The sequence below is a fragment of the Anthonomus grandis genome, chromosome 15, assembly GCF_022605725.1.
Source record: "Anthonomus grandis grandis chromosome 15, icAntGran1.3, whole genome shotgun sequence".
Taxonomy (NCBI): domain Eukaryota; kingdom Metazoa; phylum Arthropoda; class Insecta; order Coleoptera; family Curculionidae; genus Anthonomus; species Anthonomus grandis.
The window spans coordinates 3639359-3663868 of NC_065560.1; the positions used below are offsets into that span (position 1 = coordinate 3639359).

The following is a 24510-nucleotide window of genomic DNA, read 5'->3' on the forward strand; positions in this document are numbered from 1 at the left end:
CGTGTCTTAACTAATTTTTATCTTCTTAATACGGTGATAAAATCGGTACTGCTAGTAACTCTTTATACAGTGTTCTTGTTAATACATCATAAGACCAAATCATCAATTTTAGACCTCATAGGCTTCGCAAATACCATTCTTGAATGTCTCATGCTATTAGAAGCAGTGGTTGGAGCTTACTTACGAAGAAACATATGGAGCAGGTTATATAAAGAATATCTCAGTTTTAATGAATCAAATTTACATTTACCGCAAAATATCAAATTTTACATACTATTCTGGTTAATTTTCATAGTGAGTGTAGCAATAGGAGTATTTAATTCCTTCGTCTGCTATATTCAAAGAAAAGATCTTTTGGGATATGTAGATTTGTCCGGTTGGGCATTAATAACATTGGCGACTAACGCAAATTTTTACAATTCAGTTCAAAAGGGTCTAATATGTCTGTTCATGTACAACACTAAATCCCTTTATGTAGCTCTTAACGTTAAACTGGAAGAAATAAAATCTAAAACCAGTAAAAAGGAGATTCTTAATAAAGTGTACAATATTGAAGTTCAATGTTTGCAGCTAAGTAAAATGTGTTTGTTGTTACAACGTGTCTTTTCCTATCATTTACTGATAATGATTAGTTTTGGCTTATTTGGAGGAATCCACTATGTACTGTTTGCCTATAATTTCAGCAATCATATAACGGAGTTGTTCAGCTACTTTTTTTTTTTAGTAAGTATATATTACATAATTTGATTATCTTAATGAAAATGGTCTAATTAGAGCTAACAGGAATTTCTTTTAATGTAATATGGATTATTATTAATTGATTTCCATAAAACTCTTTGTGATTATCGAATACTTGTGTGGTAAAAAAACAACAATACATAACATAAGAATAATGTTTTGCAATAAAGGGATAATAAATAAACAGGAACTTAAATATAGGATTTTGGTATAAAATATGTATACTATAACAACAAAGTCTAGTTAATTAACTCTAAGTGCTCTCGAATATTCTTTTTGTGCCTAACTAATTACTTTTAGTTATTGTTATATGTCATTTTTCTATTACTAAAAGATATTATATAGGGGTGCTTATTTAATAGTTTAGCCATGTCTGGGTCTGAAAGCGGGTCTAGGTCGAATTTCCTAAGCAATTTAAAAATACTCACTGAAATATCAGACTTTCTTGGTGTCGCTCCGTCTTACAACTTTAACACACGATCATCTCAGTTTTATCTTCTTAAAACGTTGATAAAATCAACAATAATAGTTAGCGTGTACACTATTTATTTACTATCATATAGAGAGATCAGATACTCAATTTTAATAGTTTTCGGCTATATAATTACTTTTCTTGAAGTTGTTATGCTGTTAGAAGCAGTGATCGGGGCTTACTTCCGAAGAAGAATGTGGAGTGCTATATACAAAGAATTGAACAATTTTAATGCAGTAAACCTGCAAGATAATAGATTCTATATAGTGTTTTGGTTAATTATTATTACAGGTATAGCAACGGGAATATCGAGTTCCATTTACGGATACGAAAAAACCGTTCATATTTTAAGAAATCCAGTTTGGGCCATAATACCGATGGTGATTATTACGAATTTTTATAATATTATTCAAAAGGGTGTAATATTTCTGTTCTTGTTTAACTCTAAGTCCCTTTATAGAGCTCTCACCCTTAAAGTGACAGAGCTAACATCTGAGACGAGTAAGGAGAATATCATTAATAAATTGCAAAAGATTGAACTTGAAATTTTGCAACTCAGTAAAATGTCCGTACTGCTACAAAGGCTATTTGCCTACCACTATTTGATAATGATCAGTTTTGGCTTTTTTGGAGGAATTCACTATATATTAATCGCTTATAATTTCAGTAACAGTATATCTAATTTGTCTAGCTACTTCTTGCTTTTAGTAAGTATATATATTAGTTAAATATTTTAAGCTGAAGTACCTTTAAATTTATTCATTACTAGTAGTGCCTAATATTATCAATAGAGTATAAAGCAGGAACCATATTTTTTCTATGATGTGGGATACTTCAAGGCATCAGGGATTTTCTCCATAGAGGTAGCAATTCAGGGAAACATATTCAACATCCTCTTAACACAGGAAGAATATGAAGGATCTAAGAGCGTTGTGTTTAGTTCTCATTTTAATAAAAAGCACTATCTTTATCCTTGTAAGGTGACATACATCTCTAAACAAATTTTCTTGTAATTACAACAAAAAGTGCTCTTGAATATTCTTGTTACAGAATTAATTACGCTTTACACGGGATCTGGAGAATCCTAACTTTTATTCATTTGGTTAAAATATTTAAAAATGACTTTGTTCTAAATTTTTCTTTCAAAACTTTATAAGTACGAGACTGCTGACTGAGACAACTGACCATACAGAAAACCCACGAAGCCGGCCTGATAGGTTCTTTTCTTTTCATCATTTAAATTTAACGGGGTTTTTGGAACCTATCAGATCTAGGGAGTTGTTCTTGTTATTTAGAACTTTTAAATCAAGATTGTCGAACAAACTCAACTCCCTAGAAATAGTCCCTGAAAACCGGTTAGTCTTGCCGGACTATTATTTATATCATAACATTCTTTTTGTGCCTAACTCATTACTTTTAGTTATTGTTATATGTCATTTTTCTGTTACTAAAAGATATTATATAGAGCTACTTATTTAATAGTTTAGCCATATCTGGGTCTGAAAGCGGGTCTGGGTCGAATTTCCTAAGCAATTTAAAAATACTCACTGAAATATCAGACTTTCTTGGTGTCGCTCCGTCTTACAACTTTACCACCACACAATCATCTCAGCTTTATCTTCTTAAAACGTTGATAAAATCAACAATAATAGTTAGCGTGTACACAATTTATTTACTATCATATAGAGAGATTAGATACTCAATTTTAATAGTTTTCGGCTATATAATTACTTTTCTTGAAGTTGTTATGCTGTTAGAAGCAGTGATCGGGGCTTACTTCCGAAGAAGAATGTGGAGTGCTATATACAAAGAATTGAACAATTTTAATGCAGTAAACCTGCAAGATAATAGATTCTATATAGTGTTTTGGTTAATTATTATTACAGGTATAGCAACGGGAATATCGAGTTCCATTTACGGATACGAAAAAACCGTTCATATTTTAAGAAATCCAGTTTGGGCCATAATACCGATGGTGATTATTACGAATTTTTATAATATTATTCAAAAGGGTGTAATATTTCTGTTCTTGTTTAACTCTAAGTCCCTTTATAGAGCTCTCACCCTTAAAGTGACAGAGCTAACATCTGAGACGAGTAAGGAGAATATCATTAATAAATTGCAAAAGATTGAACTTGAAATTTTGCAACTCAGTAAAGTGTCTGTACTGCTACAAAGGCTATTTGCCTACCACTACTTGATAATGATCAGTTTTGGCTTTTTTGGAGGAATTCACTATATATTAATCGCTTATAATTTCAGTAACAGTATATCTGATTTGTCTAGCTACTTCTTGCTTTTAGTAAGTATATATATTAGTTAAATATTTTAAGCTGAAGTACCTTTAAATTTATTCAGTACTAGTAGTGCCTAATATCATCAATAGAAAATTCATACACCATATTTTTCTGTAATGTGGGACACTTCAAGGCATCAGGAATTTTCTCCTTAGAGGTAGCAATTCAGGGAAACATATTCAACATCCTCTTAACACAGGAAAATTATGAAGGATCTAAGAGAATTGTGTTTAATTCTCATTTTAATAAAAAGCTTTATCTTTATTCTTGTAAGGTGACATGCATCTCTAAACCAAGTTTTTTTGTAATTACAACCCCTGCTCATTGTTGGAATGCAGTGAGTTGACTCACTCTTTTAATATTAAATTTGTGAAACTAACAGGAAATTCTTAACGATCCAAAGTTTGTTAAATGTCACGTTTGCTTTTGTAAAGTAAGGATCTTCGGATTTCTTGTATTATTTTAGTAACAGCAAATAAGGATCTTTGTGACTCCCATAATCTAATAAACAAGAAAACTAAACACTTAATTTCATCCTAAGAATTCTGCAATTGTTATTTGCATTTACCAGCCAAATCCAACTATATTTACACGGGTGACGAATTCAATGGCAGAATGTCAAGAGTTGGTTAGGCAATGAATTTTTAACATCCAGCTTATTAATGAATCTAAGACATTTGATCCTAAGACATAAGTTCAAATAGCAACTTGTCTCCATGGTGTGCCCTTTATCTATTGAGAATTCCAACTTAATTTCTTACTCACCAGTAGAAATACATGACTGCGTGTAATTCGTTCTATAATTGGCTGTAGAGGTATGAGCTGAAGGCAAAAATATTAAATACTTTTTGAAAAAGAGAAAATGTCGTTAATAGACTGTGGATAAAAAAAGAAAAAAAAACCTTTTTTGGTTTACCAATTACACCAGATCCAAAAACATTTACGGGGATGCCGAATTAAATGGCAGAATGTCATGAACCAAGTATGTCTTAATTCTTTACCATCATATAATAGTCAATAAATTCTTGTTCAATATTTAGACATCCTTTCATTAAAGAGTAATTTCTAGCATTAGGTAATGTATTAAGCTCACTTTGACTGATGTCTCTATGGAAGCTATCGAATTTACTTTACAACATGACAATGCGTTCTATTAATTCACTAAATTGCCTTTAATTTGTAAACGCTTTAAATTTAATAAGCGCCTCGATGACTAAATATATGTCAACCAAGTGCTCTATATAGTTTTGCTGTAGTAACCGAATTTTGGGGAACATCGCCGTCATACAACTTGACTCAAAAATGCTCAAGCAACTCTAAACCATATGCCATTAAAACAATAGTGCGACTATTCATTATCATTATAATAAGTTGCAATTATATATCGTGCCCATATGACAATGATTGAATTTACTTTTTTTAAAAAATGTCTGGTGCAAGGAATTTATTCACTTGCAAGAAATATATTGCAAGGGGTATTTTAAACGTTTTATCCATTTTTTGGGATCATCATTTTTGGAACAGTTAGTGGTTATTTGACCAATGACCAGATAGCACACTTTATTACGTTTGTGGTTTTATACTGTGGGCAGTCCTCACCCACTGTTACAAGATAATTATTATACTTATCCTTTAAATAATATCGTTCTCTCCTTACATTAAAAGCAAACAGTAGGAAAAGGATTATGGAAACAACCAAGTATATATTAACGCGTTTACTGGAGTATAGCTTGCTAATTTATAAGAGTTAAGTATGGTCGTTAAATTTGCCTATACATATATGATCGATTCGTGTACTTGATTTACTTGGTGAGTCATTGCTAAATAAGTCTAGCATTAAATATTGGCACTAGTTATAGGAATCCAGTAAATCTTTCCATATAAGTTGATGACCAGTTAAAACACAAACTGTCTTAGAGTAAAGGTATTTCAGGCATAAATCGTAGATTACAATTTATTGTAGCTATTTAAATTTGACATTCCAATCATCGATTAATATAAGTTGCTTTAGAAGTTCACAATCTACATTATGGGATGAGGAAAACGCTAATTTCCTTTTTTTTTGTAGCTTCCGATCTTCGTCTGTATCTACGCATGCGATGTTACAAGTAAAGCTGCTGAAAACCTCACGGCGAATCTACTGGTCATATCTATAACCTTCGAGCATGAACCGGAAATTTACGAGAAGCTAAAAGATCTTTCATTCAAGCTTCGTTTGATGCAAAGGAAGTTTACCGCAGCAAGATTTTTGACGATCGACAGGAAAATGGTCGTGTCGTTATTATCAGCGATAGGCATGCAGTTCTTCGTTATTCAGCAGATGTATATACCGCATCAAAGAACTTCGAATTAAGAAAATATTGTATAATTGTTTAGTTTTATTAAAAGTTTTTTTATGTAGAAGACCCTTGGGTGCTAAGAATTTCGTTTCAATATTGCCTACAATAGCATACGTTTGATACTTTCACAGTATCAAGATTTATTCAATCTCTTGAAAAACTAATCGATAACTTCAAAACGGTTGCATTTACAAGGAAACTTGTAAGGAATTTCTTGTTAAAGAAATTCATCAGCTTCCAAATGAGACTAAAATCAATAAAATTGTTCCAGGGGTTTTGAAAATATTTTGATTTTTCTAAGGCCTTTGACAGTATGGAGAATTTTTGAATCAGTCTAAAAACTATTAAATAAATCCAACACGGTTGTATTTACAAGGAAACTTGTGAAGAGCTTTTTGGTGAAGAAACTCGACAGCTTTCAAATGAAACTAAAATCAATAAAATTGTTCCATGGTTTTTCAAACTATTGTAACGGAATACAACACTAAAAAACTCTAACCTGACTCGCTCAAACAATTAAAACTGAATAAAATATCACGAAGTGCATCCCTTTTACAGACCCATGGAACAATTTAAAAATGTTTTGTTTTTTTTTTCATTGTTTTGCACATAAACAAATTCCAGAAAATTTTAAATAAAATAATATTTGAAGACACATGTGCATAAAGGATTTATGTAACAAAAACAACTTTTTGCGCAAACTGAATTTAAAGTTTTTTAATCAGAAGTTTTTAATTAATCAAATCAAATCAAATCAAAAATGGTTTATTTGTGAAAATGTACAGTTTTATAGGTCAATAAAAATTACAAAGAGAAAAAAAAATTACATTGACAAATAGGACTATTCTCTCGATTATAAAACCGTTTTCCCTAGTTAGCACAAGCAAAGAAGGGATGAAAAAGCCCTTTACAATTTACAGAAACAATTTTACAAAAATAAAAATAACGTTTTTATATAGGAATGCAAAGTAAGATATAGAATTAATCAACCTAAGATTTTAAGACAGGCAGCGGCAGTGCGACTATTAATATAAATTAATATTAATTGACTATTAATTAACTCAATTAATGAATTTATAAATATAAAATTTTTAAAGTTTTAGACCCTAAGGCTACAATGTGTACTAGTCTTAACAAATAATGCATATTATTACATTATCAAAGGAAACTATGAAGTTCTAAAAGTATATGAATCCTTCATTCCCTAAGTAAGTTAAAAAAAAATATACAAAATGCATAAAGGGTACAAGGTATAACAAAACTTAGACAAATAAATTCAAATCAAATATTTTATTTGTATCATATACAAGAGTATGCTTATAAATGCTAAGAAATCCTAATTAGTTCTACTTTTCTTAATTTTTCTTGTCTGCTCGACTTCTGCGCTTTCATTATTGTCGTCATTATCTTCATTTTCCCAAAAACGAGAATAGAAATGTTGATAAGTTTCTTCTATAAAGCAAAGTTATTGTTTTAGGTTCTTTATTTTTTCTTCCGATAATGTATTTTTTTGTTTGATATTATTTCCAATTTATATTCATTTACTGAATCTGTCCTGGCATTTTTAATTATATCGACTTTTAGGAAAGGTGCGTTTGGGTCCAATGAGGTTTTGTAATAATATTCGCCATTTTCACGCCTATCCATTTAATATCATCTCTAAAATTTATTTTGTCTCCACAACAATTTTTTCTGTTAAACAAGTTCAATTTATTTTCTATCTCAGGAATATTTTTAAAATGATCGGTCATGTTAATAACAGAGTTTTTCTTACTTGCTTCTTTTATAACACCTCTCTATTGGTCTGCAGAGAATATTCTCTCAATTTTTCGTAATTTTTTTTTTTAATAATTCCAAAATCTCTATCCGAATCCAAGAAAGAATACAATTGTTGTTCTGCCCAGCACAAGAATGGGACCAGATGAGAAGATGTTTTATGTCCTTGTTTCTATTTGTTAAAAGTTGAACAAATGTGTGCAAGCTACTGCCAACTTCAAGGCTGCCCTTTGTTGCTTTATCTTCGGTACAATTAAAAAAATAGGCCTTATCACCGTCAGATGTTATTGTGTGGATTCCAAAGTTATAAAAACAAAACTGCCTTAAATAAAATAAGTAAGTCGTGGTAAAGGCATAGTTTGCTGTAAATCCATAGTCAAATAGCAGAGTTCATTATTCTCAAGGGCCCTCTTTCTATCGAATCTTTGCTGCTCAAAAGCAAATTTAAAATTTTCTTTATGGATTTCATTTCCTAAATAGGCATCGCAGGTACTGCATGTATCACTCCTGGGTTGTCCAAAGGAAAAATTAAATTCCGTTGAAAAAACGTGTGTATAAAAACTTTTTGAAACCAAAAACCGTTTATGCATATTAGTTTCTTGAACGTAATTTTTGATACAGCTTATGCATTTTCGTATACATCTTATTGGCATTTTTGTTTCGTGAATAGTGAAATTGTTCTGCAGAAAAAGAGAGAATGTGTTTTTTTACAGCATCAACCACATCTTCTTCTATTTTATTTGGTCTAAAAAGATGACGACCGCTTTTATCTGGTGATGGTGCTGTAGTCCCTGATTTCAACTGATTTTGAATAAGTTGTGCTTTTTTATATGAAATCCGATAAAGGGAGACAAAGGCAGTTTTACAAACGGTTTTGGTATGCTTGTTGCAGGTTATTGTGTACCTAAATGTATATGATTTTCCTTTTGTAATGTTTTTTCTATGTCGATTAACAGGCGCAATCGAAACAGATTTAAAAAGTAGCGAGTTTTTCGCATATTGATCTAATGAGTAAAATTTTTTAAATATTTTTACCCGATCATCCTTGTCAAATTGATTTTCACAATTTTTTTTACAATTTTGCTTTTTGCATAAAGATCCTAATTCGGGACTTTTGCTTGGCATTTCTTTTTTACTTTTTAATGAAATGTAAGTCTCGCCTCTCTGTTTTGTCGAAGCAGTCCTATTTTTTTCCATGTTTTTCCATTTTTCTGGCAAATCAAATACCTTCTTTTTGGCTTTGTTTACCCTAGACTACAAAATACTGTCTTGCCTTTCTTGATAGTTGTCAGAATCTTCTGCTATAACATGTAGTAAGGTTTTAGGGTGACTTTCATTTTCATCTTCATCTTCAAAACTTTCACTTGATTTGGTACTGTCGGGATTATAGTCGTCCGAAGTATCTTCTGCAGAAAATGCTTCCTCTCCGGAGAGAGAATCTAAATTTTTTTAGCTATTCAGAATTTATGCTATGACCTAAATTGCATTTTAAATTAGATATTTACCGTTAAATAATATATCTTGTACTTCTGGTGGAGATATAATCTGTGTACGTTTCTCATATTCGATGTTCCTGATACTAGGTGGAGTTTTATCTTGTGTTGGTAAAACTTCTTCGACCTCTACAAACATAAAGCTTTTTAAGTTTATTATCACTTCAGATAAAGTATCATATAAAATAACACTCATACCTAGGCTCTGATGTTTTAGTTTTGTTTTTTTTTATTTTAACGTAATAAATGAACGTTTTTATTTTTAATGGGGTAACTTTTTTTTCCTCATGGACCTACAGTTTTACGTGGGTTCCGAACCACAATGGACTCGCTTCTAATAAGCCGACCGCCCAAGTTAGGTATTTTTGTGTTAAGGTAAGTTTAAAAAAAAACATACCATCTGCAATAATCATCTCATGTTCTTTATTTTCTTGTTTGGAACATTTTCAGTTTCCCTCGTTTCGCTCCTACTTAATAAGCCTTGTGTATTCTTATCGGATTGTTCTAAAATAATTTTAAAAATTAATACTTTTCCTTTAGGCATTTTTAAGGCCACCGGTAAGATTGTAACCTCAAATTGTGAATAAAACACATATTTTTCCAACAAAGATAAATTATATGGATTTAACATACCTTCAAACTGTTTTTGACCTAAGTTAACTAGACGTCTACTTCTTGCCGACAATGTTCACAACTTATTTCACTATATTCACAACAGCAATACGCACAGCAGGAAGAAAAATATGTGATATGGAAAAGGATGGTATAAACAAAAACATAACCTGACTTCAGGGATCTATGTTACATGAAATGTCAACACAAAACATTTTGCATCAGGCATAAAAGATCTATGTGCCACATTGATCAAATAGATCCTTTATGCATTTTTGTAATAGAATATTATTTGGTACATAAATCCTTTATGCCCTAGTATATTTGTTGCTAAAACATTTTTAGGTCAAATTATCCTTTAATTTAAATTTTGAGGTTAAATCAACCGTATTTAACGTAAAAACTCTATTTAAAAAAAAAATTTTACATAGATCCTTTATGCACTTGTGTCTTCATTTATAATAATATAACCTAGTTTGAGGCCCTCAATAAAAATGAACTACTTAAAAAGTAGACATTAGAGATGAAAATATTAAACTAAACGTAAATAAAACCCTTTACTTTAACTACAAAATACGAATAAAATAGTGCAAAAACTAGGAGAATAATTAACGTTTTTATATTTTCATAATATTTTGATTTTTCTAGAGAGAAAAAATATGCAATAACTTCAAAACGATTGCATTTACCAGAAAACGTGTAAGGAGCTTTTTCGTTAAGAAACTCATCAGCTTTCAAATGCAAGTAAAACCAATGAAATTGTTCCATGGATTTTTCAAATATTGAATAATTGAATATTGGTTTTTTATATATCCAAAAAAGCTCAGTTTTGTTCATACTTAATACAAAAATGTACAAATATCAGCAATCATACAGTTTTCCTATATATCTTATTTCTTTAGTATAGTGAAATGCTTATGACCGCTGCGGAAACATTCATCATTTAATGCGACTGTAAAGTTGTAAATTCCATTGCTTGTTAGTCTCACATTTTCATGAAAACCAAATTGAGATTCACTAAGATTGTTATTTATTTTTAGAAAGTTGATCATTGTGCATTGTACTAGTTTCAGTGTACTAGTTCAATTAATTAAGGCAAGACAGTAATGACAGTAATGAAATAACACAAATTTTTGCCCTAATTATTATTTATTGACACTACATAGTTACAACTTAATTATGTACATACAATAAGAAAGAACCTTTTAAACTAGAGGCGCCTCGCCCAAAATAAATCAAACGTATAAAGTACCGAGTGATTTGTAATATTGCAAAACTGTCGTCACCCCGGTGACTAAACATAAATTTACAACTTAAAAACGACATATTTTTACAAATAACGGTGCGATAGACTTAACGAATAATTTTAATAAGGTATCCTTTACAGTAAAAACGTGTAAAAATACGATATTGTCTTCTTGACTGTACTAGTTTTTCGAAAGCATTATATTAACTATTAGTGGCGAAACCCCAATTTAGTTCATCCATTTTCGGCAATTGGGTGCTCCGCACATACAGGATATTTTATTTTGATCATCTTCTATGTCAAACTTGTAATCGTACGCCAACTGCAAAAAAATGAATAAAATTAGATGAATTAGATCAATAAAAATGCAGCACAAGTAATTTTAATAAGAATTTCACAGTTGAATAGCAAAAGATAGGTACTACATTTCTCAGAAATTTCAAGAATTTGTTGAAAATGTTTTTTTTTAATAAATTTAACCATTCAAATAAGATTATATCGTTTGTAATATTATTAGATTTAGGGATCAATAGCTACGTTTACAACCCTCGGATCTATTAGCCTTAATAAACTTGTGTTCTAAAAGTCTCGGGTTTTTTTATATCATTGATTTTGTGTTATTTTCAGAATTTTCAGAAAATTATGCATTTTGACATCTTTAAATTTTTTCAGCATATTTTTCACGTTTTTTTTTATATTTATATTTAGTCTGTAATGTATCCTGAATCTAAAAAAATCAATATCAAGTACAAATAATACCGAAATAATTCGTTTTGAGCTCAAAAAGTTAATACAAGTAGCAAAAAAAGTTATGAAAGGTAACTTTAACTTGACGCAAAGAAAAAAACTAAAATCTATCAAGATGTTCAGGTAGTTTTAAAAACATCTCCAGTTAATACTCTATTCAATGATATACGATGTGTAACACAAAGCCGACTAACTTGCCACAATTCATGACTTTAAAGGACAATAAAGTAAAAAAAATATTTTTTTAATTTTATGTATTTATTTCAAAATTACAAATTTTATTAAAACTGCTCTCCCCTGGCTCTAATACATGCCCTACGTCGCCGTCGCATTTCCACTGTCGTAAGACGAAGCCGCATCTCTTTTCTGATAGTTTGAAAAGCGGCATCGATTCTTTGAATGTTCAAATGAGGACATCGTGAAACATGCTATGGGATTGTTGTTGTGATGATATAATAATAATATATGTGCTACATATTGTTGTTAAGGGAAACAGGCATCTAAATTTTCAAGAACCGATGATCATTCGGAGGCAGTATGATGTTGCTGTAGATGAAAACGTAATTCGCGCATTTGCTGAGGATCCCACCACTAGTACAAGGAAAGTAGCTACAGATCTGAACATTTCTACATGGAAAGCATGGTCAGTTGTCAAGGCAGAAGGAAGGCATCCTTTCCATTACACCCCAGTGCAAGGTAATTTCATACTACATCAACAACTGAATTTCGCAATTTTTACTGGCATCGTGATACTCTAGGTCTTCTACAAGCCTACTATGAGCGACGGGTACAATTTTGCCGCTTTTTGCTTCACGCAGACGTTGAAAATGGACACTTTTTAAAAAGCATCTTATGGACAGATGAATCAACATTTACACGTGCGAGGATATTTAACCAACATAATTTACATTATTGGGAAAACAAAAACGTAAATCCGCATTTGACCAGAGCCAAGTCTTTCCAAAGAAGATTCAGTGTTAATGTTTGGACAGGTGTGATTGGGAGACACCTCATCGGTACACACTACTTGCCGAGAAACCTCAACGGGGACAATTACTTACTTTTTTTACAAAATGATCTCCCGCATTTATTGGCTGATATACCCATATTTAATGAAGACGTCTTCCAGAATGACGGGTGACCTGCACACTATCGGGTCGCCGTTAGAGCAGGATCGGAAGAGCAGGTCCCATCGCATGGCCTCCACGGTCCCCTGATTTAATCCCTCTCAATTTTTACGTATGGGGACGTGCGAAAGAACTCGTGTACGAGGTGGAAATTAACAACCTATTTATTCACCACTTAATTCAAAGAATCAATGCCGCTTTTCTAACCGTCAGAGAAGAGATGCGACTTCGCCTTAGGACAGTAGAAATACGACGGCGATGTAAGGCATGTATAAGAGCCAGGGGAGCGCAGTTTCAACAAAATTTGTAATTTTGAAATAAATACATAAAATTAAAAAAATATATTTTTTTTTACTTTATTTTCCTTTAAAGTCATGAATTGTGGCAAGTTAGTCGGCTTTGTGTTACACATCGTATATCATTGAATAGAGTATTAACTGGAGATGTTTTTAAAACTACCTGAACATCTTGATAGATTTTAGTTTTTTTTTGCGTCAAGTTAAAGTTACCTTTCATAACTTTTTTTGCTACTCGTATTAACTTTTTGAGCTCAAAACGAATTATTTCGGTATTATTTGTACTTGATATTAATTTTTTAAGATTCAGGATACATAACAAACTAAATACAAATGTAAAAAAAACGTGAAAAACATGCTGACAAAATGTAAAGATGTCAAAAGGCATAATTTTTTGAAAATCCTGAAAATAACACAAAATCAATAATATAAAAAAACCCGAGACTTTTAGAACACAAGTTTATTAAGAAAATCTCTTCTATCTGAGCCTATCTATATGCCCACCAAGTTTGGCTAACCCTCCGCCAAACACCCTGTATATTACTGTGTAATTACTAAAGGTTCTATAAATGGCATATTTGTTGCTTCCCATACAGCAATGCAATAATTTAATATAGTTTCTACGTGAAACAAATAAACTAACGTTAGTAAATTATTCCGAGATATTTTATTTCTGTTGTGTTTTTTATTTTTTAGTGACATTCACACTGAAAATGATCTGAACAGTTATGATCGTGAATAGTAAGGCTATCTGGAAATGCAAATCGATATTTAGTTACTGAGAAACAAATAAGGTTAAATAATTCAAATCAAACCAGGTTTTAATTAAACAGGTAGAAACTGTCTACACTTTTAAGTTATTTAAAGTAGCTCAACGTTATTGATCTGATTAAAATAACACTTGAAATTGTTCGATTGCAAACAGTTTAAATCAGATCAGTATTTTTGTTTCTTTTTTGGTACCTTCAGGTAGTGATTCAAATTGAGCACTTTTTAACCCTGTACAGTAATAAGCTTAATGATGTATTATTTATCTACCTTTCCAGATAATTTTGTATTCCAAATTCTCTGGAAATGGCTTTTAATATTGAGCTAATGTGCTGCATTCAATGCAGGATATTGATTCTTGATTTGGCCTCTCTTCTCAACTAAATTTCTCGATGAAATCTTCATTCGCCAGTCTACGTTTAGGATTGAAATAGAATGATTTTTTTTTTCCTGTTGCCTTAATTATTATTATTATATTTCAGCGTCCTGAAGATGCAAATATATTTTGCGAAACGTCGGAAAGTTTAAATAGGATTGCATCCAATAATATTACAAACGATATACGGACAATATATCCTTAAACCAAAACGTCTCTTCTTACCTCTTCTCCTCTCTGTATCCGTCTTTTCGCGAAAATGATAATCTTCAAATCCCTATCGATTTCTACGGTTTCAGCGACACAATTCGGGTTGCAGGAGTGGTTTATGTATCTCGCCAAACCGCCTGATAAAGTGGCGTCGACAACTCGGTCGTCATCGAGGCGGAACATGTAAATTCCTCGATTCTGTCATAGAATAAGTATAAATTATAAACAAGTACAATTAAAAATTAGTTTTTTTTTACCTTTGCTTCATATTGCTTTTCTCGGCATTCCGATAGTTCCGTTCGAATTACTTCGCCGATATATTCAATAACCATTGTGTGTTTCTCCAGATCTCTTGCCGCATACAATCCCAGTCCCTGGATTTTGGATCTAAAAAATATAAAATAATTAATAAGCAATAGTTGACTCAATATGATGGTTTGAATGAAGGAGTGACGCAGGACGAACATTTTTAACCCTAATGCAGGGTAAGATCTGCCAATTTTTCCTTTATGCAATACTTCCTTTCTCTATCCATATGTCTTTGATACTCACTGTAAAACATTGAGGATTTATTACAAAACTTAGACAATGATGCCTAAAGTTTTTGAATGTTATCTATTGAAACAGGATTTTTCTAAAATAAGGACTAAGTTTGAAGCAGTTCAAATTGTTGAAAACAAAGTACTTAATCTTGTATATAGAATCCATACTAAATAAAATGCTAAACGTTTAACGTCCAAACCTTGCCGAGCATCCTTAGCACAGAGCTGCCAAAATTAGTGTATAAGATTATTAATAATATATTCGCATAATTTAAAAAATTGTAGTGACATTAAGTTAGAACTAACATTGCGGTGGATAATCCCATAAGTAAGGGATCTCTAAATCATTAAAAATTACACTATACATTATGCTCCACATGTTTTATTTAGTAAAGTAGTTTTTCTGGCAAAGATTCCCTGCCATTACTAGAGGTATTGTTTCGAAACATGAGCTGTAACTCAAGCCAAAGCAAGCGATTTATTACTATGTAATTTATTGTAATTATAAAATGTTGAATAAAGGATTTTTGTAAAAAAAAGATACTCTAGGTCAAGGCCTTATTAGTTATAAAAAAATGCGCACTTAAATTGTGGCAATCATTCTTGTTTTAATAGTCATTAATTTGCCATTTTAACGCCGCATACAATAGTCGTTTTATTATAAATTTTGACTTGGATGGACATTGTTTATGAGAACGATCTAGACAAAAAATTACTTCTTTTTCAGTGGCGGCTCCTTCTTAGGGTCAATTGGTCAATGACCCCCCTAAAATAATCTCATAAAAATACCAATTTTATTAAAAATATCTTTTATCTAAAACTTCACTGTGAATTATAAAATTCTCAAAATCAAATCTCAAATCTCGCAAAACAAATAATTATATTACTAACGTCGCGCCTCGCGCTCATCACACAAGCCCGTGGCCGGGCCGTATTTTAAATTGTCCCTATACAGTTCTTATGGCTTATGGAGAAATGCACGTAAAATAGAACAAATAGGGCAGATTCGCATTTCGTGAGCGGGAGTGAGAGTCACCTTTCAGTCCTATATCGCTAACGTAGTCGACGGCCCGACTGGATGAATGTTTTGTTTTAGTTAGTTACTGTATATTTTAAACAAACTAATCGTCCGTGTAAAATTTTGCGGAGTTTTCGAAATTGCATTGACATGACAAAAGTAACAGCTCCGATAATCCTGGAATTTTTCTGGGCCTTATCGATTTTGTTTCTAAACTGGATTTAATGTTTAAAGAACATATTGAAAAAAGTGCAGTATTTAAAGGAACATTAAAAACAATTCAGAATGATATTTCAGAATCAATGTTAGCCATTGTACATACTCATATAATTAAGGAGATTGGCCAGACAAATTTTGGGGCAATTCAAGTAGATGATACCACAGACAACTCCAATAAAACGCAGATGATTGTCATATTGCGATATGTATTAATTGTTATTGTACATGAAAGATTTTGAAAATTTGTTAACCCTCCAGGTACCACAGCACTTAACACAACATTTAACTAATGTAATATTGGAAGAACTTCAATTACTAAGAATTAATGAAGCACCTGAAAAATTGATTGCCCAAAGTTACGATGGTGCATCAGTCATGAGCGGTAAACTGGGAGGAGTACAAACAAAAATTAAAGAAATATACCTAAATGCACACTTTATTCACTGTTATGCCCATCAACTTAATCTTATCCTGCAAAAAGCGGCGAGTCAACATAAACCGATAAAAATATTTTTTGCAAATTTGAACGCACTTTCGTCCTTTTTCGGTCAATCTCTAAAACGTACGATGGTTCTGGATAGAGTGGTTAAAGTAAGACTACCTAAAGCTGCACCCACTCGATAGGCTTTCAATACAAAATGTGTTGAAATTGTATACACTTATAAAGATGATTTAAAATCTTGCTCAGAGGAAATTATTGATGAGGAGCAAGATGGTAACAATATAAATCAAGCAACTGGTTTAAAAAGACATTTGGAAGATGAGCTTTTTTTATTTTGGATAAATTTTTTCCATAAAATAATGCCCCATGTTGATATATTGTTTAAACAATTGCAAATGCGAGATATTGATGACATATCTGTCAAAAATTATATACTGTTAACAACAATATCCAAATAATTAGAAATACTATATTGGAATCAGAAGAACCAAGCACATGCGACGAACTGATATAAGATAATTTTAATTTAATATTATGAAATTTACTTAATTTTTTGCTTTATTTTGAATTATTTTTTTTATTTCCTGTCCAATATTTAGTTAATTTATGTTTAAAACATTATTGCACTGGAAATCTGTGATATTATTATATCTGAAATAAATCACAATCGTTTGGTTTCAATGATCATCTCATGATTTCACAGTTATTCTACACAGAGAAATTTGAAGCATACACTACCAATTTTCCGCAAAATATTTTAAATATGGTGAAGGCTCATTATCCCACAGTAAATATTTCCAAACTAAAATCGGAACTTGAAGTCATATATTGTCGTCAGGATTTTCGCAATAGTGCCGGTGCAGTAGCCATACTTCAGCTTTTTATTAACATGAATTTGTCTGAAACATTTTCTGAAGCAGTGAAATTATTATATATTTTGTGCACATTCCCTATGACAACCGTGAAAAGTGAGAGATGTTTTTCTACTTTAAAAAGAGTAAAAACATTCCTGCGTAATACGATGGGACCATCTAGACTTAGTGCCTTGTCTATGTTGAGCATCGAGAAAACGCTTGTCAAAAGCATTCCAAATTTCAGTGAGAAGGTCATAGACTATTTTGCAGAACTAAAGGATAGGAGAATTGACTTAAAATATAAAAATATTTAAAGTAAGTTTCATTTTTTTAATATTCCTTTATATCAGTCGATAACCTGTTTATGCCCTTTTTCCTATATTTTTATTTAAAATATTTACTCTAATAAAAAGGCAAAGTTAATTTTCGGAAAACGATTTAAGCATTTAAAGTTATTTTTACCCGCTTAATAGGATAAAAATCTCGGTAAATATTATTGAGTTTTATCCAAGTCTGTATTTTTATCTAAAATATAGATGCGTAATTTTACAGTTTCTGTACTGAGATCCGAAAAAAAGGTCTATCTCAATTTTATTTCTGGACAAAAAAACATGGTGAGCACTAAGATCCGTTAAATTAGTCAAATGATAACAAATTATCTTCTAATTTAACGGATCCAAATTTAATAAACCAGCATTTTTCTCAATTTTTTAACAACAGATCCAATGACTGTGATGAAACTATAGAATTTTACGAAAACAACAAATTCAGCGCATCGAAAATATTGAAACTTTCCACGTGTTCTATAGAAGATGTTCATAAACTTATTCGAAACATGAAAACTAATACTTGTGGCACAGATAAAATCACGTCATCTATGTTAAAATATTGCAGTCCATTTATTGATCCTTACAAACAGTTGCATAGAACAAAATTATTTTCCTCAAAGTTGGAAAACTGCAATAGGAATACCTTTACCAAAATCAAAAAAAAACCAGAGACCTTTAATGACTTACGCATTATAGCAATTTTACCTGCCATTTCGAAATAAATGGAGAACATTTTATACAACTAGATGTACTCGTATTTAAATGATAATGGTATGATATTGCAAAACGGTGTTTTACAGGTATTATAAAAAAACATATATAGATTGAAGAAAAATACTACCACCTAAAACCTATACATAAAACCACCATATCCTTACCACCATACATAAAATAAGTACCACCCGGTATCTCAAAAGTTAGAACTTTTAGGACATAGGAAAGTTTTTTTTCTTAAAATTTGCCCAAGAATCAGCCCCCGAACTTTCTCCCATCTATTTATTTACACCCTGTAAACAGAAACGTTGGCACAAAAAAAATTATAAACTCTATAAAAATTTGAAATAATCCCGACCTGTTGACGGGCAATTTTAAAACCTACCTGGCCAAATATACGTTATTCCTCCATTCCTGCTTCATTTTCTTATACTGGGAACTCTTGGAATGTACAAACTGTTTGCTGTAAGGGCAAACGCTCTCCCCCAAAGTGGTCGGAGTAGTGGGACCCGAGGAGGGTCCGAAAACGGGTCGGGAAGAGCCGGTGGTACGTTGGGTGTGCGGCCGTTTCCAATGGGTTTGATGACGTAGACGCGGCTCCGATCTGGCCGCCCCACTCGGATTTATCGCCAATGGGAGTTCGAGTAACGGATTTCTTCCGTATCTGATTCAAACATTAAAAATAAACGTTAGATTGTTTCTCGTCAGGAGATAAAGCAACACATGATAAAAAACAAAAAACGGAGGCGAAACACGAGTACCGTTATAAATGGTTGAGACCGTTTGTAATTATAAATCATTTAGCAATAAATACTTTTATTTGAAATTTCAAACAACAGTAACATATTATAATACAGAATGATTTTCAAATAGTAGATGAAGATCAATAATGAGTAATAATGAAAAAAAAATGTAGTAAAATATTTTTGGTTTCCGAAATAAAGTTAAACCAATGTCAACAGAACGTGTATCAGACGAACTTATTTTGTTTATTAATAACTGATAGTAAACAAGTCATAATGTTTGGAATTTGTTGCTTGGACTCTTTGGCAGTACTTAGTTTGTTGGTGGCTGTGATCGTTTTCGAATAAAGGTTTAATCGTTCCGTACTAGTACTACTAGAATAGATCCCTACTTACTTGAACTTATAATCGGACAACGTTTCCATACCCGGTAGACTTTCCAACACCCGAACAATAGCCGGTTCGGTCAAACCGAAGAGATCCTCTCCCGAAATGTATTTGGGGAACATTTTCAGACAATCGTTTTCCTTTCTAGCTGCGGCCGCTCTCTCCAATATGGCGGTCCAGGCACCCTTCGGGGTACTGTCCTTAAATTCGACGTCTTCCTCGTTGTACTCCTGGACGAGGACACGGAACTCCGGACGTCCGCATGCGTCGTGAATGGAGCAAACGTAGCGACATCTTTTGTTCGGGTACCGCATGCTCCAGTAGAAACGGATTATTTTGTAACCTGTTAATAGAGTAAGAAAAGTGTGAATTATTTTTATTGGGACGTTACGCAAACCAAGATGGATGTAAACTCATTTCATTGTTAGTATTACATTTTTAGCGACTGATGTATTTAGCAACTTTTCATAAGGTTTTAAGTTTTCAGAATTAAAGGTAATTAATTATATTATAGAGAAAATACTCTTTTTAATAAATTTTAAAATATTTCTTCGAAGATTCCCACTTACTATCTATAAAAGTGATAATTTCTAGATATAACAACTTTAATAATTAAAGGATATTAGTTTTAAAAAAAAGGCTTACTTTAAGTTTTAAGAAAAGAAAAAATTTAGTATTGATGTATTAACCAGGTTTTTAAAAAACAATTATAAAAGACCTAGGTAATATACATGTTGAAAGTAATGTTTTATTTTTATGTATTTTATTAATTAGTATGCTTTTTTTTGAAACTTTGAAACTTGAAACAAGCCTCTGCCTTGCTTTAAATACGCCATTTTTTGTTACGAAAATTTTTGATATTAACACTAGTTTTGTCAAAATATATATTATAACAACAAAACTTTTATGACAACTATTTGAGGCCGTTATTTGCAAAAGTCTCTAATTGACAAAATAATCAAAATTCACTTTTTTCGCCAAGTTCAACAGGTTTTAAATAAGGAACGTATTACTATCGTTAAAATCTTTCATAACTGCCTCTTTCTCATATCAAAGTTAGTACAAGTTCGCAGGTTATTTGCAAAACTCTTTCTTTGCTTTCACAGTTCATTTGCAAAATTGCTTATTTGCTCGTCAATCACTAAGCACGCTATTCTTGTGACTAATGCCACGCTTTGTTTACATGAGTGAATCGAATATATTTTTAGTTCTAATAGCAATTTCGCTGTGTATTGACGTGTAATATCAATTGATTTTTGGTGCGATTTGCTGCTATGGATGAGTTATAATAATTATAAGATTTTACCTTCTCCAAGAGGAAAAGCACGCAAGAAAGAGCGACAACCGGAAAACTACGCTAGGGCTGTTAAAAAAAGTGATAGGTATGGCTTAAAAAAGACCCTCAATCGGTTTAATAGTAACTAATTAGCTGAAATTATATTATTTTCAGACATACACCACACGTGCTTCCAAACTTTCCAACTTGTGGTCACGATGGTAAACCCGGACAACCGTATTTTTGCAGAACTTTAACAATGAATGAAATTAAACAATTCCATGGATACATGTATGAATCTAGATCTAAAATAGACCAGGATAATCTCATACTGAACTGTTGCAAAGGGCATAAACTGAAGAGAGGAAAATCCAATCACGCTCAAGTCTCGATTCAATACAATGTTCGTTTGAAAGATGGAAAATTGATAAGAGTGGAAAAATGCGTTTCTAGGCATTACGAATTTTAGTGGAAACTTCGTAATTTTGTCAAAAATGGAGAGCTCCCGAAAGAACAAAGAGGAGGGGACAGAGTAGGTCGCAAGAACGATGAAAAACGTAAACATATAAAAGACTTTATAGAATCTTTAACATGTGCAGAATCTCACTATTGTAGGAGCAAGACTAGCGTGCGTGTCTATTTACCATGAGATTTAAATTTTAAAAAGCTTTATACTTACTATCAACAACGCGTTCCTGAGAATTTGCACGTTAGAATCAGTTATTTTAGAAAATTTGTGAATGCAAATTACAATATTGCGTTTGAAACTCCACTTACAGATTGCTGTTCAACGTGCCTACGGTTCAAAGAGCAACTAAAATTGACAACGTCAGCTGAAAAAAGATATAAGTTAACAACAGAGAATCGCGTTCATTTATTGAAGGCAAAGGCGTTCTTCCGTCTCTTGAAACATCCAAAACCAAACACAGTGTCTTTTTCCTTTGATTGCCAGAAAAACTTGGCTCTGCCTCGATTACCAGACCAAGCCGCATATTTCAGCCAGCAAATAAATTACAACAATTTTACTATAGTGTCTGGAACGTCTAACACCAAGTTAACACCTGCAAACGTGAACGCGTATTTATGGACGGAAATTGATACTCAAAAAAAGGCGAACAAGACAAGAACACAACTATGATGACAATGTTAGCCTACTGGCTTCTTAAAGAATCTCCAGAAAATATTAAAAATATTGAGCTCACAATTCCAATTGTAGGGCACTCTTTTATGCTAGAGTGTTCGGATTAATAGAAAAGGAAGTAAAAAAAATACCCGTTATTGTAGAATCCAGTCATTACGACGCTATAATAAGTAAACATGCTACAGTTAGAAAAAGAGGTGTTGACTGGACCGTACAAGACTGGAAAACTGAAGCAAAAAAAATCGTAAAACTTCCTGGAGCGTGGCATTTCAAATTTAGCAACGCAAAACGATTTATTTTTTATAAAAGGCACACACAGTTTTAATTCAAGGTGAGATTAATTACTTGAATAACACAGGAAGGCCTAAAAGTGTTTGTAAAAAAAATTGTTCGTTTTCATCCCTAGAGCCAGGTGAAGTACCTCTAAGCAACAGACTTAAAGGCGATAAAGCTTCTATTATTAGTTTATTGGTTAAGCATTATGGTGAAGACTGGAGAAAACTACCAGAGTTAGGCTTCTACAAAAATATCCTAAAGCAAACTGCTGCAAGTACGATAACAAGTGATGGTGGCCAAGATTTGTGTGAAAACGAAACCGACACTAAAATTATTTAATTTTTTTCCTATTATTTCTTGGTTTTTTGAATAAGAAGATACTTGAAACTTAATGTTGTTATTTGAAAAACTTTTTTTAATATTTGTAACAAGTTATTTCTTGTTTAATTAAAAAACTTTTCATTTAAAAAAACTCTAATGGGTTTCTGTCATTATTTTATTTGCAAAACTCTCTCTTTGCGAAAAAAAATATTTTTTTCAAAAACTGTAAGAGATTCAAATTTACGATCATTATTACTTATTATTAATGAATAATTTGTATTGGTTAAAAAATATAACAATCCGAAAATATAATTTACATGAAAGCTGAAATATTTTTTGTTGCTCCTGAAAAGTAAATCAAATAGCAAAGAGGGAGTTTTGCAAATAACGGCCTCATTTATTTAATCTTTCTCCTGTCTTAGAAGTAGTAGAAAAGATATTTGTTTTTAAGTCTAACTCAATAAGATGTGATAGGGAATCTAAATATGTTTCTTTTACTAGGTCATATTATCTTTCTAACTAATAATTTTCTTAATACAGGTACACTTCCTCACTGAAAACGTCTTTTTATGGTTTCAATACCAAAAAAAATGGTTAATTAGTATTCTACAAGTACTCTTTGTAAGATTTGAAAGATTTTCGTGAAAGCATAGGAATCGAATTTAAAAGAATTCTTAGTTAAACGATGGCTAGCTCTTTTAGCATCTATAAAAAATGTCAAAATATACGAACCATTAAAATCATATTTTTTAGCACTTAGCACAACAAGATAAATGTCTAAGAATATTGCAGCTCTTTTTTAAAAATGACACATCACAAGCTTGGCTTCAGTGCTTCCTTCACAATGCTGTGAAAATTATTGAAGGGTGCAAAATTTGCATTAAGGATGTGTCAGATGAAATTAATAATTTAAAAAGCAAATTAGGAGAAAGAATTGATAACAATTAAATTCCTTTAATTAACATCTGGATGACACCATTGACACCTAACTAACCCGCCTGTGTAAGGAACGATTTGAATTTCCTTTTTTCCAATATATGTGACCCATTACAGACTTCTTTATCATTTTTCAGCAAAAAGGGAATTTTTAGTCTAAATATTAATTAAAAAACGCACTGAGAGCACTCAAAACATCCTTTTAATACTAATACTGTACGAAAGGCTAAATATTTTTATCGCGAGAATATTTCTGAGCAAAATCTACGTAATCTGTATGTGTGGAAATTTGGTGATTGAAAGAACCCCAATTAAAAATATTAATTATTATTAGTGTTTAGTGTGAATATAGCACAAAATAGTTTTGGTTCATAAACGAGTTTCACTCTTTCTTTTCCTTTAAAATAAAGAATGCAACTCAGTTTCTGCTAATTATAGTAATTTATTTTCTTCTATTAAAATTGAGTAATCACTGGCAACATGGAATACTAAGCTTGTTTATCAACGAAATATCCCCTCTGCCCCCTGTGTAGATGTCGCGCTCAATCCAAAGCAGCCAACGTTTATTCCAGTGTATTCAATGTTCTAAGGTAAAAATCAAAGTAATCCTATGGTTATGAAATTCGGTATTCGGACATAATTTTGCAGTCTAAACAGCTTCTTATAATATACTTTAATCTTGCCTAGAAATACTACTAAAATTTAATTTTTTAATCAAGCAGGGTCAAATTTCAATCCCAAAATTGTTTGTCATTCTTACGTATAAATTCGCTCACGGTAGATTAAAATTTGATATTCAATGTATCCCGTTTACT

General features: G+C 31.7%; 1 protein-coding gene across 5 annotated transcripts in view; it reads right to left on the bottom strand.

The window, feature by feature from the left end:
* Positions 1-10857: 10857 nt before the first annotated feature.
* LOC126744860 (histone-lysine N-methyltransferase 2C-like) overlaps positions 10858-24510 on the bottom strand; it is a 141075-nt gene continuing 127422 nt past the window's right edge. For all 5 annotated transcript variants that reach the window (XM_050452428.1, XM_050452426.1, XM_050452427.1 and 2 more), the window contains 5 exons: positions 19755-20088; positions 19001-19279; positions 14755-14884; positions 14513-14695; positions 10858-11295 (listed from right to left, as the gene is read on the bottom strand). In XM_050452428.1, coding sequence (XP_050308385.1) covers positions 11203-11295; positions 14513-14695; positions 14755-14884; positions 19001-19279; positions 19755-20088 — 1019 coding nt within the window. In that variant the 3' untranslated portion in view covers positions 10858-11202. The remainder of the gene's footprint in view (positions 11296-14512; positions 14696-14754; positions 14885-19000; positions 19280-19754; positions 20089-24510) is intronic.